General features: G+C 33.5%; 1 protein-coding gene across 4 annotated transcripts in view; it reads left to right on the top strand.

Annotated features, from left to right (window-relative positions):
- The window catches only part of LOC133650190 (PABIR family member 2), a 24,131-nt gene that overhangs the window by 2,786 nt on the left and 1,345 nt on the right, over positions 1-20,000 (top strand). Inside the window, exons 1-3 of one of the 4 annotated variants that reach the window (XM_062047127.1) lie at positions 12,380-14,080; positions 16,141-16,190; positions 17,545-17,596. In XM_062047127.1, coding sequence (XP_061903111.1) covers positions 13,931-14,080; positions 16,141-16,190; positions 17,545-17,596 — 252 coding nt within the window. In that variant the 5' untranslated portion in view covers positions 12,380-13,930. Of the gene's footprint in view, positions 1-12,379; positions 14,081-16,140; positions 16,191-17,544; positions 17,597-20,000 lie in introns of those variants that run through there. The other 3 variants (XM_062047128.1, XM_062047126.1, XM_062047125.1) reach the window with 3 other exon arrangements.

Raw genomic sequence — 20,000 nt, 5'->3', positions numbered from 1 at the left:
TAAAACATTAACGAGATTGTTGCGTTCAAATGTCTATTAAGTACATCAATAGTAAGGATGTTGTGTTCAAGTGTTTACCAAGTAAAATAATAGTGGGAGTGTTGCGTTTAAATGTCTATTAAGTACATCAAGAGTAAGGATGGTGTGTTTACCAAGTAAAATAATAGTGTTGTATTCAAATGTCTACTAAGTACATTAAAAGTAAGAATGTTGTGTTCAAATGTTTACCAAGTAAAACATAAATGAGAGTGTTGCGTTCAAATGTCTACTAAGTAGATCAATAGTAAGAATGTTGCGTTCAAGTGTTTACCAAGTAAAACATAAACAGGAGTGTTGCGTTCAAATGTCTATTAAGTACATCAATAGTAAGGATGTTGTGTTCAAGTGTTTACCAAGTAAAATAATAGTGGGAGTGTTGCGTTCAAATGTCTATTAAGTACATCAAGAGTAAGAATGGTGTGTTTACCAAGTAAAATAATAGTGTTGTATTCAAATGTCTACTAAGTACATTAAAAGTAAGAATGTTGTGTTCAAATGTTTACCAAGTAAAACATAAATGAGAGTGTTGCGTTCAAATGTCTACTAAGTAGATCAATAGTAAGAATGTTGCGTTCAAGTGTTTACCAAGTAAAACATTAAAGAGATTGTTGCGTTCAAATGTTTATTAAGTACATCAATAGTAAGAATGTTGTGTTCAAGTGTTTACCAAGTAAAACATAAACAGGAGTGTTGCGTTCAAATGTCTATTAAGTACATCAATAGTAAGGATGGTGTGTTCAAGTGTTTACCAAGTAAAATAATAGTGTTGCATTCAAATGTCTACTAAGCACATTAAAAGTAAGAATGTTGTGGTCAAATGTTTACCAAGTAAAACATAAACAAGAGTGTTGCGTTCAAATGTCTACTAAGTAGATCAATAGTAAGAATGTTGCGTTCAAGTGTTTACCAAGTAAAACATTAACGAGATTGTTGCGTTCAAATGTCTATTAAGTACATCAATAGTAAGAATGTTGTGTTCAAGTGTTTACCAAGTAAAACATAAACAGGAGTGTTGCGTTCAAATGTCTATTAAGTACATCAATAGTAATGATGTTGTGTTCAAGTGTTTACCAAGTAAAATAATAGTGGGAGTGTTGCGTTCAAATGTCTATTAAGTACATCAAGAGTAAGGATGGTGTGTTCAAGTGTTTACCAAGTAAAGCATAAACAGGAGTGTTGCGTTCAAATGTCTACTAAGTACATCAATAGTAAGAATGTTGTGTTTACCAAGTAAAATAATAGTGTTGTATTCAAATGTCTACTAAGTACATTAAAAGTAAAAATGTTGTGTTCAAATGTTTACCAAGTAAAACATAAATGAGAGTGTTGCGTTCAAATGTCTACTGAGTAGATCAATAGTAAGAATGTTGCGTTCAAGTGTTTACCAAGTAAAACATTAAAGAGATTGTTGCGTTCAAATGTTTATTAAGTACATCAATAGTAAGAATGTTGTGTTCAAGTGTTTACCAAGTAAAACATAAACAGGAGTGTTGCGTTCAAATGTCTATTAAGTACATCAATAGTAAGGATGTTGTGTTCAAGTGTTTACCAAGTAAAATAATAGTGGGAGTGTTGCGTTCAAATGTCTATTAAGTACATCAAGAGTAAGGATGGTGTGTTCAAGTGTTTACCAAGTAAAATAATAGTGTTGCATTCAAATGTCTACTAAGCACATTAAAAGTAAGAATGTTGTGTTCAAATGTTTACCAAGTAAAACATAAACAAGAGTGTTGCGTTCAAATGTCTACTAAGTAGATCAATAGTAAGAATGTTGCGTTCAAGTGTTTACCAAGTAAAACATTAACGAGATTGTTGCGTTCAAATGTCTATTAAGTACATCAATAGTAAGAATGTTGTGTTCAAGTGTTTACCAAGTAAAACATAAACAGGAGTGTTGCGTTCAAATGTCTATTAAGTACATCAATAGTAATGATGTTGTGTTCAAGTGTTTACCAAGTAAAATAATAGTGGGAGTGTTGCGTTCAAATGTCTATTAAGTACATCAAGAGTAAGGATGGTGTGTTTACCAAGTAAAATAATAGTGTTGTATTCAAATGTCTACTAAGGACATTAAAAGTAAGAATGTTGTGTTCAAATGTTTACCAAGTAAAACATAAATGAGAGTGTTGCGTTCAAATGTCTATTAAGTACATCAAGAGTAAGGATGGTGTGTTCAAGTGTTTACCAAGTAAAATAATAGTGTTGCATTCAAATGTCTACTAAGTAGATCAATAGTAAGAATGTTGCGTTCAAGTGTTTACCAAGTAAAACATTAACGAGATTGTTGCGTTCAAATGTCTATTAGGTACATCAATAGTAAGAATGTTGTGGTCAAGTGTTTACCAAGTAAAATAATAGTGGGAGTGTTGCGTTCAAATGTCTATTAAGTACATCAAGAGTAAGGATGGTGTGTTCAAGTGTTTACCAAGTAAAGCATAAACAGGAGTGTTGCGTTCAAATGTCTACTAAGTACATCAATAGTAAGAATGTTGTGTTTACCAAGTAAAATAATAGTGTTGAATTCAAATGTCTACTAAGTACATTAAAAGTAAGAATGTTGTGTTCAAGTGTTTACCAAGTAAAATAATAGTGGGAGTGTTGCGTTCAAATGTCTATTAAGTACATCAAGAGTAAGGATGGTGTGTTCAAGTGTTTACCAAGTAAAATAATAGTGTTGCATTCAAATGTCTACTAAGTACATTAAAAGTAAGAATGTTGTGTTCAAGTGTTTACCAAGTAAAACATAAACGAGATTGTTGCGTTCAAATGTCTACTAAGTACATCAATAGTAAGGATGGTGTGTTCAAGTGTTTACCAAGTAAAATAATAGTGGGAGTGTTGCATTCAAATGTCTACTAAGTACATCAATAGTAAGGATGGTGTGTTCAAGTGTTTACCAAGTAAAACATAAACGAGAGTGTTGCGTTCAAATGTCTACTAAGTACAGCAATAGTAAGGATGGTGTGTTCAAGTGTTTACCAAGTAAAACATAAACGAGATTGTTGCGTTCAAATGTCTATTAAGTACATCAATAGTAAGAATGTTGTGTTCAAGTGTTTACCAGGTAAAATAATAGTGGGAGTGTTGCGTTCAAATGTCTACTCAGTACAGCAATAGTAAGGATGGTGTGTTCAAGTGTTTACCATGTAAAACATAAACGAGAGTGTTGCGTTCAAATGTCTACTAAGCAGATCAATAGTAAGAATGTTGTGTTCAAGTGTTTACCAAGTAAAATAATAGTGTTGCGTTCAAATGTCTACTAAGTACATTAAAAGTAAGAATGTTGTGTTCAAATGTTTACCAAGTAAAACATAAACGAGAGTGTTTCGTTCAAATGTCTACCAAGTAAAACATAAACGAGATTGTTGCGTTCAAATGTCTATTAAGTACATCAAGAGTAAGGATGGTGTGTTCAAGTGTTTACCAAGTAAAATAATAGTGTTGCATTCGAATGTCTACTAAGTACATTAAAAGTAAGAATGTTGTGTTCAAATGTTTACCAAGTAAAACATAAACGAGTGTTTCGTTCAAATGTCTACCAAGTAAAACATAAACGAGATTGTTGCGTTCAAATGTCTATTAAGTACATCAAGAGTAAGAATGTTGTGTTCAAGTGTTTACCAAGTAAAATAATAGTGGGAGTGTTGCGTTCAAATGTCTACTAAGTACATCAATAGTAAGGATGGTGTGTTCAAGTGTCTACCAAGTAAAACATAAACGAGATTGTTGAGTTCAAATGTCTATTAAGTACATCAAGAGTAAGAATGTTGTGTTCAAGTGTTTACCAAGTAAAATAATAGTGGGAGTGTTGCGTTCAAATGTCTACTAAGTACATCAATAGTAAGGATGGTGTGTTCAAGTGTTTACCAAGTAAAACATAAACGAGAGTGTTGCGTTCAAATGTCTACTAAGTAGATCAATAGTAAGGATGGTGTTTTCAAGTGTTTACCAAGTAAAATAATAGTGTTGCATTCGAATGTCTACTAAGTACATTAAAAGTAAGAATGTTGTGTTCAAGTGTTTACCAAGTAAAACATAAACGAGATTGTTGCGTTCAAATGTCTACTAAGTACATCAATAGTAAGGATGGTGTGTTCAAGTGTTTACCAAGTAAAATAATAGTGGGAGTGTTGCGTTTAAATGTCTATTAAGTACATCAAGAGTAAGGATGGTGTGTTTACCAAGTAAAATAATAGTGTTGTATTCAAATGTCTACTAAGTACATTAAAAGTAAGAATGTTGTGTTCAAATGTTTACCAAGTAAAACATAAATGAGAGTGTTGCGTTCAAATGTCTACTAAGTAGATCAATAGTAAGAATGTTGCGTTCAAGTGTTTACCAAGTAAAACATAAACAGGAGTGTTGCGTTCAAATGTCTATTAAGTACATTAAAAGTAAGAATGTTGTGTTCAAATGTTTACCAAGTAAAACATAAATGAGAGTGTTGCGTTCAAATGTCTACTAAGTAGATCAATAGTAAGAATGTTGCGTTCAAGTGTTTACCAAGTAAAACATTAACGAGATTGTTGCGTTCAAATGTCTATTAAGTACATCAATAGTAAGGATGTTGTGTTCAAGTGTTTACCAAGTAAAATAATAGTGGGAGTGTTGCGTTTAAATGTCTATTAAGTACATCAAGAGTAAGGATGGTGTGTTTACCAAGTAAAATAATAGTGTTGTATTCAAATGTCTACTAAGTACATTAAAAGTAAGAATGTTGTGTTCAAATGTTTACCAAGTAAAACATAAATGAGAGTGTTGCGTTCAAATGTCTACTAAGTAGATCAATAGTAAGAATGTTGCGTTCAAGTGTTTACCAAGTAAAACATAAACAGGAGTGTTGCGTTCAAATGTCTATTAAGTACATCAATAGTAAGGATGTTGTGTTCAAGTGTTTACCAAGTAAAATAATAGTGGGAGTGTTGCGTTCAAATGTCTATTAAGTACATCAAGAGTAAGAATGGTGTGTTTACCAAGTAAAATAATAGTGTTGTATTCAAATGTCTACTAAGTACATTAAAAGTAAGAATGTTGTGTTCAAATGTTTACCAAGTAAAACATAAATGAGAGTGTTGCGTTCAAATGTCTACTAAGTAGATCAATAGTAAGAATGTTGCGTTCAAGTGTTTACCAAGTAAAACATTAAAGAGATTGTTGCGTTCAAATGTTTATTAAGTACATCAATAGTAAGAATGTTGTGTTCAAGTGTTTACCAAGTAAAACATAAACAGGAGTGTTGCGTTCAAATGTCTATTAAGTACATCAATAGTAAGGATGGTGTGTTCAAGTGTTTACCAAGTAAAATAATAGTGTTGCATTCAAATGTCTACTAAGCACATTAAAAGTAAGAATGTTGTGGTCAAATGTTTACCAAGTAAAACATAAACAAGAGTGTTGCGTTCAAATGTCTACTAAGTAGATCAATAGTAAGAATGTTGCGTTCAAGTGTTTACCAAGTAAAACATTAACGAGATTGTTGCGTTCAAATGTCTATTAAGTACATCAATAGTAAGAATGTTGTGTTCAAGTGTTTACCAAGTAAAACATAAACAGGAGTGTTGCGTTCAAATGTCTATTAAGTACATCAATAGTAATGATGTTGTGTTCAAGTGTTTACCAAGTAAAATAATAGTGGGAGTGTTGCGTTCAAATGTCTATTAAGTACATCAAGAGTAAGGATGGTGTGTTCAAGTGTTTACCAAGTAAAGCATAAACAGGAGTGTTGCGTTCAAATGTCTACTAAGTACATCAATAGTAAGAATGTTGTGTTTACCAAGTAAAATAATAGTGTTGTATTCAAATGTCTACTAAGTACATTAAAAGTAAAAATGTTGTGTTCAAATGTTTACCAAGTAAAACATAAATGAGAGTGTTGCGTTCAAATGTCTACTGAGTAGATCAATAGTAAGAATGTTGCGTTCAAGTGTTTACCAAGTAAAACATTAAAGAGATTGTTGCGTTCAAATGTTTATTAAGTACATCAATAGTAAGAATGTTGTGTTCAAGTGTTTACCAAGTAAAACATAAACAGGAGTGTTGCGTTCAAATGTCTATTAAGTACATCAATAGTAAGGATGTTGTGTTCAAGTGTTTACCAAGTAAAATAATAGTGGGAGTGTTGCGTTCAAATGTCTATTAAGTACATCAAGAGTAAGGATGGTGTGTTCAAGTGTTTACCAAGTAAAATAATAGTGTTGCATTCAAATGTCTACTAAGCACATTAAAAGTAAGAATGTTGTGTTCAAATGTTTACCAAGTAAAACATAAACAAGAGTGTTGCGTTCAAATGTCTACTAAGTAGATCAATAGTAAGAATGTTGCGTTCAAGTGTTTACCAAGTAAAACATTAACGAGATTGTTGCGTTCAAATGTCTATTAAGTACATCAATAGTAAGAATGTTGTGTTCAAGTGTTTACCAAGTAAAACATAAACAGGAGTGTTGCGTTCAAATGTCTATTAAGTACATCAATAGTAATGATGTTGTGTTCAAGTGTTTACCAAGTAAAATAATAGTGGGAGTGTTGCGTTCAAATGTCTATTAAGTACATCAAGAGTAAGGATGGTGTGTTTACCAAGTAAAATAATAGTGTTGTATTCAAATGTCTACTAAGGACATTAAAAGTAAGAATGTTGTGTTCAAATGTTTACCAAGTAAAACATAAATGAGAGTGTTGCGTTCAAATGTCTATTAAGTACATCAAGAGTAAGGATGGTGTGTTCAAGTGTTTACCAAGTAAAATAATAGTGTTGCATTCAAATGTCTACTAAGTAGATCAATAGTAAGAATGTTGCGTTCAAGTGTTTACCAAGTAAAACATTAACGAGATTGTTGCGTTCAAATGTCTATTAGGTACATCAATAGTAAGAATGTTGTGGTCAAGTGTTTACCAAGTAAAATAATAGTGGGAGTGTTGCGTTCAAATGTCTATTAAGTACATCAAGAGTAAGGATGGTGTGTTCAAGTGTTTACCAAGTAAAGCATAAACAGGAGTGTTGCGTTCAAATGTCTACTAAGTACATCAATAGTAAGAATGTTGTGTTTACCAAGTAAAATAATAGTGTTGAATTCAAATGTCTACTAAGTACATTAAAAGTAAGAATGTTGTGTTCAAGTGTTTACCAAGTAAAATAATAGTGGGAGTGTTGCGTTCAAATGTCTATTAAGTACATCAAGAGTAAGGATGGTGTGTTCAAGTGTTTACCAAGTAAAATAATAGTGTTGCATTCAAATGTCTACTAAGTACATTAAAAGTAAGAATGTTGTGTACAAGTGTTTACCAAGTAAAACATAAACGAGATTGTTGCGTTCAAATGTCTACTAAGTACATCAATAGTAAGGATGGTGTGTTCAAGTGTTTACCAAGTAAAATAATAGTGGGAGTGTTGCATTCAAATGTCTACTAAGTACATCAATAGTAAGGATGGTGTGTTCAAGTGTTTACCAAGTAAAACATAAACGAGAGTGTTGCGTTCAAATGTCTACTAAGTACAGCAATAGTAAGGATGGTGTGTTCAAGTGTTTACCAAGTAAAACATAAACGAGATTGTTGCGTTCAAATGTCTATTAAGTACATCAATAGTAAGAATGTTGTGTTCAAGTGTTTACCAGGTAAAATAATAGTGGGAGTGTTGCGTTCAAATGTCTACTCAGTACAGCAATAGTAAGGATGGTGTGTTCAAGTGTTTACCATGTAAAACATAAACGAGAGTGTTGCGTTCAAATGTCTACTAAGCAGATCAATAGTAAGAATGTTGTGTTCAAGTGTTTACCAAGTAAAATAATAGTGTTGCGTTCAAATGTCTACTAAGTACATTAAAAGTAAGAATGTTGTGTTCAAATGTTTACCAAGTAAAACATAAACGAGAGTGTTTCGTTCAAATGTCTACCAAGTAAAACATAAACGAGATTGTTGCGTTCAAATGTCTATTAAGTACATCAAGAGTAAGGATGGTGTGTTCAAGTGTTTACCAAGTAAAATAATAGTGTTGCATTCGAATGTCTACTAAGTACATTAAAAGTAAGAATGTTGTGTTCAAATGTTTACCAAGTAAAACATAAACGAGTGTTTCGTTCAAATGTCTACCAAGTAAAACATAAACGAGATTGTTGCGTTCAAATGTCTATTAAGTACATCAAGAGTAAGAATGTTGTGTTCAAGTGTTTACCAAGTAAAATAATAGTGGGAGTGTTGCGTTCAAATGTCTACTAAGTACATCAATAGTAAGGATGGTGTGTTCAAGTGTCTACCAAGTAAAACATAAACGAGATTGTTGAGTTCAAATGTCTATTAAGTACATCAAGAGTAAGAATGTTGTGTTCAAGTGTTTACCAAGTAAAATAATAGTGGGAGTGTTGCGTTCAAATGTCTACTAAGTACATCAATAGTAAGGATGGTGTGTTCAAGTGTTTACCAAGTAAAACATAAACGAGAGTGTTGCGTTCAAATGTCTACTAAGTAGATCAATAGTAAGGATGGTGTTTTCAAGTGTTTACCAAGTAAAATAATAGTGTTGCATTCGAATGTCTACTAAGTACATTAAAAGTAAGAATGTTGTGTTCAAGTGTTTACCAAGTAAAACATAAACGAGATTGTTGCGTTCAAATGTCTACTAAGTACATCAATAGTAAGGATGGTGTGTTCAAGTGTTTACCAAGTAAAATAATAGTGGGAGTGTTGCGTTCAAATGTCTACTAAGTACATCAATAGTAAGGATGGTGTGTTCAAGTGTTTACCAAGTAAAACATAAACGAGAGTGTTGCGTTCAAATGTCTACTAAGTACAGCAATAGTAAGGATGGTGTGTTCAAGTGTTTACCAAGTAAAACATAAACGAGATTGTTGCGTTCAAATGTCTATTAAGTACATCAATAGTAAGAATGTTGTGTTCAAGTGTTTACCAGGTAAAATAATAGTGGGAGTGTTGCGTTCAAATGTCTACTCAGTACAGCAATAGTAAGGATGGTGTGTTCAAGTGTTTACCATGTAAAACATAAACGAGAGTGTTGCGTTCAAATGTCTACTAAGCAGATCAATAGTAAGAATGTTGTGTTCAAGTGTTTACCAAGTAAAATAATAGTGTTGCGTTCAAATGTCTACTAAGTACATTAAAAGTAAGAATGTTGTGTTCAAATGTTTACCAAGTAAAACATAAACGAGAGTGTTTCGTTCAAATGTCTACCAAGTAAAACATAAACGAGATTGTTGCGTTCAAATGTCTATTAAGTACATCAAGAGTAAGGATGGTGTGTTCAAGTGTTTACCAAGTAAAATAATAGTGTTGCATTCGAATGTCTACTAAGTACATTAAAAGTAAGAATGTTGTGTTCAAATGTTTACCAAGTAAAACATAAACGAGAGTGTTTCGTTCAAATGTCTACCAAGTAAAACATAAACGAGATTGTTGCGTTCAAATGTCTATTAAGTACATCAAGAGTAAGAATGTTGTGTTCAAGTGTTTACCAAGTAAAATAATAGTGGGAGTGTTGCGTTCAAATGTCTACTAAGTACATCAATAGTAAGGATGGTGTGTTCAAGTGTCTACCAAGTAAAACATAAACGAGATTGTTGAGTTCAAATGTCTATTAAGTACATCAAGAGTAAGAATGTTGTGTTCAAGTGTTTACCAAGTAAAATAATAGTGGGAGTGTTGCGTTCAAATGTCTATTAAGTACATCAATAGTAAGAATGTTGTGTTCAAGTGTTTACCAAGTAAAATAATAGTGGGAGTGTTGCGTTCAAATGTCTACTAAGTACATCAATAGTAAGGATGGTGTGTTCAAGTGTTTACCAAGTAAAACATAAACGAGAGTGTTGCGTTCAAATGTCTACTAAGTAGATCAATAGTAAGGATGGTGTTTTCAAGTGTTTACCAAGTAAAATAATAGTGTTGCATTCGAATGTCTACTAAGTACATTAAAAGTAAGAATGTTGTGTTCAAGTGTTTACCAAGTAAAACATAAACGAGATTGTTGCGTTCAAATGTCTACTAAGTACATCAATAGTAAGGATGGTGTGTTCAAGTGTTTACCAAGTAAAATAATAGTGGGAGTGTTGCGTTCAAATGTCTACTAAGTACATCAATAGTAAGGATGGTGTGTTCAAGTGTTTACCAAGTAAAACATAAACGAGAGTGTTGCGTTCAAATGTCTACTAAGTACAGCAATAGTAAGGATGGTGTGTTCAAGTGTTTACCAAGTAAAACATAAACGAGATTGTTGCGTTCAAATGTCTATTAAGTACATCAATAGTAAGAATGTTGTGTTCAAGTGTTTACCAGGTAAAATAATAGTGGGAGTGTTGCGTTCAAATGTCTACTCAGTACAGCAATAGTAAGGATGGTGTGTTCAAGTGTTTACCATGTAAAACATAAACGAGAGTGTTGCGTTCAAATGTCTACTAAGCAGATCAATAGTAAGAATGTTGTGTTCAAGTGTTTACCAAGTAAAATAATAGTGTTGCGTTCAAATGTCTACTAAGTACATTAAAAGTAAGAATGTTGTGTTCAAATGTTTACCAAGTAAAACATAAACGAGAGTGTTTCGTTCAAATGTCTACCAAGTAAAACATAAACGAGATTGTTGCGTTCAAATGTCTATTAAGTACATCAAGAGTAAGGATGGTGTGTTCAAGTGTTTACCAAGTAAAATAATAGTGTTGCATTCGAATGTCTACTAAGTACATTAAAAGTAAGAATGTTGTGTTCAAATGTTTACCAAGTAAAACATAAACGAGAGTGTTTCGTTCAAATGTCTACCAAGTAAAACATAAACGAGATTGTTGCGTTCAAATGTCTATTAAGTACATCAAGAGTAAGAATGTTGTGTTCAAGTGTTTACCAAGTAAAATAATAGTGGGAGTGTTGCGTTCAAATGTCTACTAAGTACATCAATAGTAAGGATGGTGTGTTCAAGTGTCTACCAAGTAAAACATAAACGAGATTGTTGAGTTCAAATGTCTATTAAGTACATCAAGAGTAAGAATGTTGTGTTCAAGTGTTTACCAAGTAAAATAATAGTGGGAGTGTTGCGTTCAAATGTCTATTAAGTACATCAATAGTAAGAATGTTGTGTTCAAGTGTTTACCAAGTAAAATAATAGTGGGAGTGTTGCGTTCAAATGTCTACTAAGTACATCAATAGTAAGGATGGTGTGTTCAAGTGTTTACCAAGTAAAACATAAACGAGAGTGTTGCGTTCAAATGTCTACTAAGTAGATCAATAGTAAGGATGGTGTTTTCAAGTGTTTACCAAGTAAAATAATAGTGTTGCATTCGAATGTCTACTAAGTACATTAAAAGTAAGAATGTTGTGTTCAAGTGTTTACCAAGTAAAACATAAACGAGATTGTTGCGTTCAAATGTCTACTAAGTACATCAATAGTAAGGATGGTGTGTTCAAGTGTTTACCAAGTAAAATAATAGTGGGAGTGTTGCGTTCAAATGTCTACTAAGTACATCAATAGTAAGGATGGTGTGTTCAAGTGTTTACCAAGTAAAACATAAACGAGAGTGTTGCGTTCAAATGTCTACTAAGCGCATCAATAGTAAGGATGGTGTGTTCAAGTGTTTACCAAGTAAAACATAAACGAGAGTGTTGCGTTCAAATGTCTACTAAGTACAGCAATAGTAAGGATGGTGTGTTCAAGTGTTTACCAAGTAAAACATAAACGAGATTGTTGCGTTCAAATGTCTATTAAGTACATCAATAGTAAGAATGTTGTGTTCAAGTGTTTACCAGGTAAAATAATAGTGGGAGTGTTGCGTTCAAATGTCTACTCAGTACAGCAATAGTAAGGATGGTGTGTTCAAGTGTTTACCATGTAAAACATAAACGAGAGTGTTGCGTTCAAATGTCTACTAAGCAGATCAATAGTAAGAATGTTGTGTTCAAGTGTTTACCAAGTAAAATAATAGCGTTGCGTTCAAATGTCTACTAAGTACATTAAAAGTAAGAATGTTGTGTTCAAATGTTTACCAAGTAAAACATAAACGAGAGTGTTTCGTTCAAATGTCTACCAAGTAAAACATAAACGAGATTGTTGCGTTCAAATGTCTATTAAGTACATCAAGAGTAAGGATGGTGTGTTCAAGTGTTTACCAAGTAAAACATAAACGAGAGTGTTGCGTTCAAATGTCTATTAAGTACATCAATAGTAAGGATGGTGTTTTCAAGTGTTTACCAAGTAAAACAATAGTGTTGCATTCGAATGTCTACTAAGTACATTAAAAGTAAGAATGTTGCGTTCAAATGTCTACCAAGTAAAACATAAACGAGAGTGTTTCGTTCAAATGTCTACCAAATAAAACATAAACGAGATTGTTGCGTTCAAATGTCTACTAAGTACATCAATAGTAAGAATGTTGTGTTCAAGTGTTTACCAAGTAAAATAATAGTGGGAGTGTTGCGTTCAAATGTCTATTAAGTACATCAATAGTAAGAATGTTGTGTTCAAGTGTTTACCAAGTAAAATAATAGTGGGAGTGTTGCGTTCAAATGTCTACTAAGTACATCAATAGTAAGGATGGTGTGTTCAAGTGTTTACCAAGTAAAACATAAACGAGAGTGTTGCGTTCAAATGTCTATTAAGTACATCAATAGTAAGGATGGTGTGTTCAAGTGTTTACCAAGTAAAATAATAGTGTTGCATTCGAATGTCTACTAAGTACATTAAAAGTAAGAATGTTGTGTTCAAGTGTTTACCAAGCAAAACATAAACGAGAGTGTTTCGTTCAAATGTCTACCAAGTAAAACATAAACGAGATTGTTGCGTTCAAATGTCTACTAAGCACATCAATAGTAAGGATGGTGTGTTCAAGTGTTTACCAAGTAAAACATAAACGAGTGTTGCGTTCAAATGTCTACTAAGCACATCAATAGTAAGGATGGTGTGTTCAAGTGTTTACCATGTAAAACATAAACGAGAGTGTTGCGTTCAAATGTCTACTAAGTAGATCAATAGTAAGAATGTTGTGTTCAAGTGTTTACCAAGTAAAATAATAGTGGGAGTGTTGCGTTCAAATGTCTACTAAGTACATCAATAATAAGAATGTTGTGTTCAAGTGTTTACCAAGTAAAATAATAGTGGGAGTTTTGCATTCAAATGTCTACTAAGTACATCAATAGTAAGGATGGTGTGTTCAAGTATTTACCAAGTAAAATAATAGTGTTGCATTCAAATGTCTACTAAGTACATTAAAAGTAAAAATGTTGTGTTCAAGTGTTTACCAAGTAAAACATTAACGAGATTGTTGCGTTCAATTGTCTATTAAGTGCATCAATAGTAAGAATGTTGCGTTCAAGTGTTTACCAAGTAAAACATAAACGAGAGATGTGATGTTCATGCACGGTTCATTTTATGCACCAGTAAAAAAACATGGTAACACTTTAGTATGGGGAACATATTCACCATTAATTAGCATGCAAATTAGTAACATATTGGCTCTTAACTAGTCATTATTAAGTACTTATTAATGCCTCATTATAACCCTAACCCTCTAACCCTGACAAATAACTCTAAATTAAGTCTTTATTACTTAGTATATGTTCCCCATACTAAAGTGTTACCAAGAACATAACTTGTGTAAAAAAATAACATTTTATTTTTCACTAAAGAAGGGTTGGGTGAATGCGCATAGGAAACTGCTGGGGTTCCGTACCTCCAACAAGGTTAAGAACCACTGGACTAGACGTATAAGATTTCATGGGATTTAGCGATTAGGAGTGACAGATTGTTTGGTAAACGTATAGCATGTTCTATATGTTATAGTTATTTGAATGACTCTTACCATAATATGTTACGTTAACATACCAGTTGGTTATTTATGCCTCATATAACGTACACTTATTCAGCCTGTTGTTCACTATTCTTTAGACATTTTAAATTGCCTTTCAAATGTCTATTCTTGGCTTTTATCAAATACATTTCCCCCAAAAAATGCCACTTATACTCCAGTGCGACTTATATGTTTTTTTTCCTTCTTTATTATGCATTTTCGGCCGGTGCGACTTATACTCCGGAGCGACTTATACTCCGAATAATACGGTATGTACATAGATACATGTTGTAATAACTTGAAGTAAATAATGAGGATTAAAAACGAATTACAAACCAAAAAATTAAATAACGAAAAGCAGTCTTTTTCTGGCGTGTCAACTTTTTTCCTATAAAATTGGGAACAATTTCTCATATTCTTTCCGTTTCTGTAGTATTGCAATATTTTCTGGTAAATGTATGACTTGTATGTAAAATAATGACTTTTTAATGGAAAAAAGTGACATTTGTCATATAAAATTCTGACAATATTGCCCATTTTTTTGTTGTTCTTGTAAAACAGACATTTTTTGGAGTAAAATGATGACTTTTGTTTCCAATTATTATTATAATATTGCCAACATTTTTAAGTTTTCTTATAAAATTGCGACTTTTGTCGAGCAAAACGACTACTCTTTTCATAAAATTGCCAACATTTTAAGCTTTTCTTGTAAAACTGCGACTGTTATTGAGTAAAATCCCAACTTTTTTCATAATATCGCACAAATGTTCCGTTTTTCTTGCGTTGAGTAAAATGACGACTTTTATTATAATACTGCCAAAATTCTAACTTTTTCTTGTGAAATTCCAACTCATTTTTCACAACAAGCGTTTTTATATTTGCATAGTATGTATATATTATTAATGTTGTAAATACACTTCTTTATATATCTAGAAAGGGTGGTCATAAAGAGGGAGGTCTCAATAAGATCATAAATACAAGAATGTGTGTGTGTGTTCTTGTATTGCTACCCTTCTTGAGACATGAAGCAGGAAAAGTATCTTCCATATGAGGAGGTGTGAACAAGTGATGACATAAATCAATAACATTGCATCTAATAGACAATGTCTCATTTGCACCCCTAGTGGTGAGATCTATCAAAATGAGGGTGGCCCCAAAAAGGAGACTGTGTGTCGCTTTTAAAAGTGCTCCCCCTCTGGTCAACATATGAAATAACAAGTGCGTGTAAAAATTTGAAGTGCTCCCCCCTCTGGTCAACATATGTAATAAGTGTGTGTAAAATGGGCGTGACTACATTGGCAGAAGGTGGGGATCGAACCAGGAACCCTCAGGTTGTTGGCGTGGCTACTCTCCCAACGGCGCCTCCTTTGGCCAAAATGTATTTTAAAAAAATAGATATGTATATAGAGACATACGGTAATAACTTGAAGTAAATAATGAAGATTAAAAACCAATTATAAACAAAAAATTAAAAATGAACTAAAAGCAGTCTTTTTCTCACAATGTGTCGACTTTTTTCTTATAAAGTCGGGAACAATGTCTCATATTCTTTCTGTTTCTGTAATATTGCAATATTTTCTCGTATTTTTATGTCAAATTTTTACTTTTTAAAAAGCAAAACAGTGACTATTGTCGTATAAAATTCGGACTTTTATCACAAGATTGCCTCTTTTTTTTTTGTTGTTCTTGTAAAATAGTGACATAATTTGAGTAAAATTATGACTTTTGTCATAATTGTGCCGAGTAAAATTCCGATTATTATTATAATATTGCCAACATTTTGAAGTTTTCTTATAAAATTGTGACTTTGGTCGAGTGACATGTTGACTCTTTTCATAAAATTGCCAAAATGTTAAGCTTTTCTTGTGAAATTGCGAAAATTCCAACTTTTATCATAATATTGCACGGGTGTTCAGTTTTTCTTGTGTAATTTTGACTTGCGTTGAGTAAAATGACGACTTTTATTATATACTCCCAAAAGTCAAGTTTTTTTTGTGAAATTCCAACTCATTTTTCACAACAAGCTTTTTTATATTTGCGTGGTTTGTATATATTATTAATGTTATAAATACACATCTTTATATATCTAGAAAGGCTGGTCCTAAAGAGGTAGGCATTTTTCTCAGGTCTCAAGAAGGTAACAAATACAAGAGTGCGTGTGTGCGTGTGTGCGTGTGTGTGTGTGCGTGTGTGCGTGTGTGTGTGTGTGTGTGTGTGTGTGTGTGTGTGTGTGTGTGTGTGTGTGTGTGTGTGTGTGTGTGTGTGTGTGTGTGTGTGTGTGTGTGTGAAAGAGACCTGATGGCGACACAGCTAACATGTACGTCTACAGGAGGACAACATGGACGCAGCATTGGGAGGAAACCTGCAGAGAACACGAGGGTAAGAAACATCTCCACACCACACTCCACTAGGGTTGTACGGTACACCGGTACTAGTATAGTATAGCAGTACTAGTATAGTATCGCGGTACTAATGAATCAAAAACGGTACTATACTGTTTGAAAAGTACCGCTTCCCTGGCATGACGGCGTGTGGTCACGTGGTGTCATTGCTGGTTTTATGAGCAGAGGAGCATGTTGGGCAGCGCACACACACAGAGTACTTACAAGCAGACACAGTGTGTAGACAGAAAAGGGAGAATGGACGCATTTTGGTGTAAAAAGTCAAGATAAAGGTGAAGTTATAACACTGAAACACCCTCAGGAAGAGCTGCTTTAAGACATGGCTAGCAAGCTCGCGGCTAACATCCATCCACAGTGTTTTAGCTACTTCTAAATCACTAATCCTGGCCTCCATGGTGAGGAATAAAGTAAGTTTCTTACAAGTAGCATTATCACTGGAGGACGAGGAATAGCTAAACATGCTTCACTACACACCGTAGGAGGATACAATAGCTCACTTGTAAACAAATGCCATGGGTGGATCCACACCTGACATCCACTGTAATGATACCAAGTACAATAGCGTATCTAGTCGATACTACCATGATTACATCAATATTTTTTATCGTCAAAAAATCGTTTGTCTTTTAAAATTCATATTACGTTTATAAAGTCGGGAAATACGTCCCTGGACACATGAGGACTTTGAATGTGACCAATGTATGATCCTGTAACTACTTGGTATCGGATCCATACCTAAATGTGTGGTATCATCCAAAACTAATGTAAAAGTATCAAAGAAGAGAAGAATAAGTGATTATTACATTTGAACAGAAGTGTAGATAGAACATGTTAAAACAGAAAATAAGCAGATATTAACAGTAAATGAACAAGTAGATTAATAATGCATTTTTACAGTTTGTCCCTCATAATGTGTACAAAATAATAGGTGTATAAATGACACAATATGTTACTGCATACGACTAATTAGGAGTCTTTGTTTGTTTACTTACTACTAAAAGACAAGTTGTCTAGTATGTTCACTATTTTATTTAAGGACTAAATTACAATAATAAACATATGTTTCATGTACACTAACAGTTTTTGTTAAAATAAAGACAATAATGACATTATTTGTGGTCCCCTTTTATTTAGAAAAGTATCGAAATACATTTTGGTACTGGTACCAAGATATTGGTATGGTGACAACCTTCCTCACTTTCACCGTCAAGGCCAACATTGTAAGACCATGTTCAGCCACGCTGAGACCTTTTCATTTTGCCGACACGTGCGCATATTTTAATGTGTGTGTGTGCTGAAAGGTATAACTACTTCCTGTGTGTGTCTCCCAGCAGTGACGGGGCGGTTCCTGTCAGCAGCTCGTGGCACGAGCACTCTCGTGAGGTGAGTGTTTGGTGTAGAGATCGACCGGTTATCGTGCGGACCAACATTTCGCCTATACGTGAGAAGTTTGCCTTTAAAAAAATAAAAAAAATACAGTACTTTTCCATCTACTTACCTGTCAAAACTTTTTGAAAAATTGCCGGGAAATCCAGTTTTTGTCCTTCTTTTCTAGCACCTTCCTAGTACGTTTTGCGCTGGTTAAGCCAGTGCTTCTCAAATATTTTCTCTTACGACACCCCGAGGCGTGGCTATAAATAGTATAATTTGTCTATAAAATTGCACTAAGTACACCTCTGCATGATATTGCAAGTGTATTAACAGTAGACGAAACGACACATCGCGGTTACAGTGAAGCCAAATGCTTACGTACGCCTCGTCATGTTCTGGTACGGCCACAAAAAAAAAAAAAGCATGAGAAGGACTGCGTCAAACACCTGCGGGATCATCAAAAGGAGCGCCACGAGTTTCATGTTCCATCATTCAGTCAAATAACGCAACAGAAACGGATGGATGTGAAGACGACGGAAAATTTAAATATCTTGACAAATAGATTATTCTTTAAGTGAAGAGGAGCAGGCAGCAGCTCACACATTATTCTTTAAGTGAAGAGGAGCAGGCAGCAGCTCACACATTCTCATACTTTATGTAACATCCAGGAAGAAATGAAGAAACTATAATCTACCTAAATGAGCCCAGAATTGTTTTTATTTAAATGTTGCCAATATTTCCTCACCAGGAATCCTTACAATGCATGATATCCATAAACTGCTATAAAATTAAGTTGATGGTACATTTTTGTCATGTAGAAAAATTCTAAATGTTCCCATATTTTGAAATGCTCCTCTTAGACCAGTGGTTCTTAACCTGGGTCGATACACACCCGACTCATTGTGTAAATAAAAACTTCTCCATATCGGCGTATTACGGATACGGCAACAGCAGAAGTCAGACTGATTTGCAGGTGTGTAATTTGTTGTGAGTTTATGCACTGTGTTGGTTTTGTTCTTTGAACAAGGTGATGTTCATGCATGGTTCATTTTCTGCACCGGTAAAAAAAAAAAACATATAACTTTGTCTTGAATTTGAAAAAAAAAAAAGATATATATTTTTTACCAGGCATGTGATTTGATCACAATTAAAAAGACTGAAAAAATTTCCGGGGGTCTGGGGGGTCTAGCCAGGGGGCAACGCCCCCCGAAGCTCCTGGTTTTTCACCAATTTAACATGCTAAAATGAACAAAGACAGCACCATTTGAAGAAAATATTTGTGTTTAAAGACATGAAAACACCATTAATAGAACATACATAACCCAATTATCCTAATGAATCACTGTATATGGTTCAGTCCCAACAGTATTTAGTCACTAATATTTACATCTTGTGTTCATTTCACATCCACAGGTGTCACATTGATCAGTGTTATTATCTACAGTTTATTTACAGTATTACCACATTACTTCAGTTCACTTCACACATTAGCTTTCTCGGAGAGCCCAGCCCTAACATGAGCTTTCCTTGCAAATGTATTGAACAAAATACCAAATGTAAACATTTCATTCTTTTCGCCAAAATAGGATATAAATTTATGAAAATAATTAAACGTGTTTAGTATTGTTTACTCATATTTGAATATAGGAAATAATAATAATGTGAGGACACTGACATATTGCATGAAACAAGTGTGAAAATATTTACCTTCAAGATTGTTACACCACTGACAATACTTTCAAGAGACTACATAAGAACTTAATATTACAAAATAGTATTATATGCAGATTTATTTCAAATCAATTGTTAACTGGATTCAATAATGCGACTCTTTGAATTTCTGTAATTTCATAACATATTTTCACGTGGCTTTTTATTTTTAGGAAAACCCATTTATATTTCGCAAAGCAATAATTGGTTAATATTTAAAACAAACATGCGTATTTCGCTAGCAAATATTTTTTAGCTTACCTCATTATTAACAACCCTGTCTGCAACTGAAGTGGGTGGATCTTTCCTCTCCATGTAAACAAAGGATGAAGTCCGTAAGGTTTGCTCACTTTCGGTTGACATCCAAAAGTACCAGCTAGTGAAAAGTTAGTTTTCCTTGCTTCAAGTTGTTTCATATGTTTTTGCCGTTTCGCATGTACTTCCAAAGCCTTGAAACCTCGTGATCCATAGTCAATATTATCATGACACCACGTGCACAAAACCTTTCCGGGACCATCGATTTTCCGAATAAAATCACCGAACAAAGTCGTAACTTTCTTCTTCCCAACAGTATCAGTGATTTCCCTTTCCATCCAGTCCCATCCAAACTTATTTTTGACATGTTTATCAATTTATTTTACTCGTAAAGCGTCCTTTCTCTCGAGAACCGACATCGTTTACATATGGAAAATGGCGGTATGATGAC

Source organism: Entelurus aequoreus, linkage group LG05, assembly GCF_033978785.1.
Source record: "Entelurus aequoreus isolate RoL-2023_Sb linkage group LG05, RoL_Eaeq_v1.1, whole genome shotgun sequence".
NCBI classification, from domain to species: domain Eukaryota; kingdom Metazoa; phylum Chordata; class Actinopteri; order Syngnathiformes; family Syngnathidae; genus Entelurus; species Entelurus aequoreus.
The sequence above is the reverse complement of the archived record's forward strand: the minus strand, read 5'-3'. Positions and strand labels throughout refer to the sequence as shown.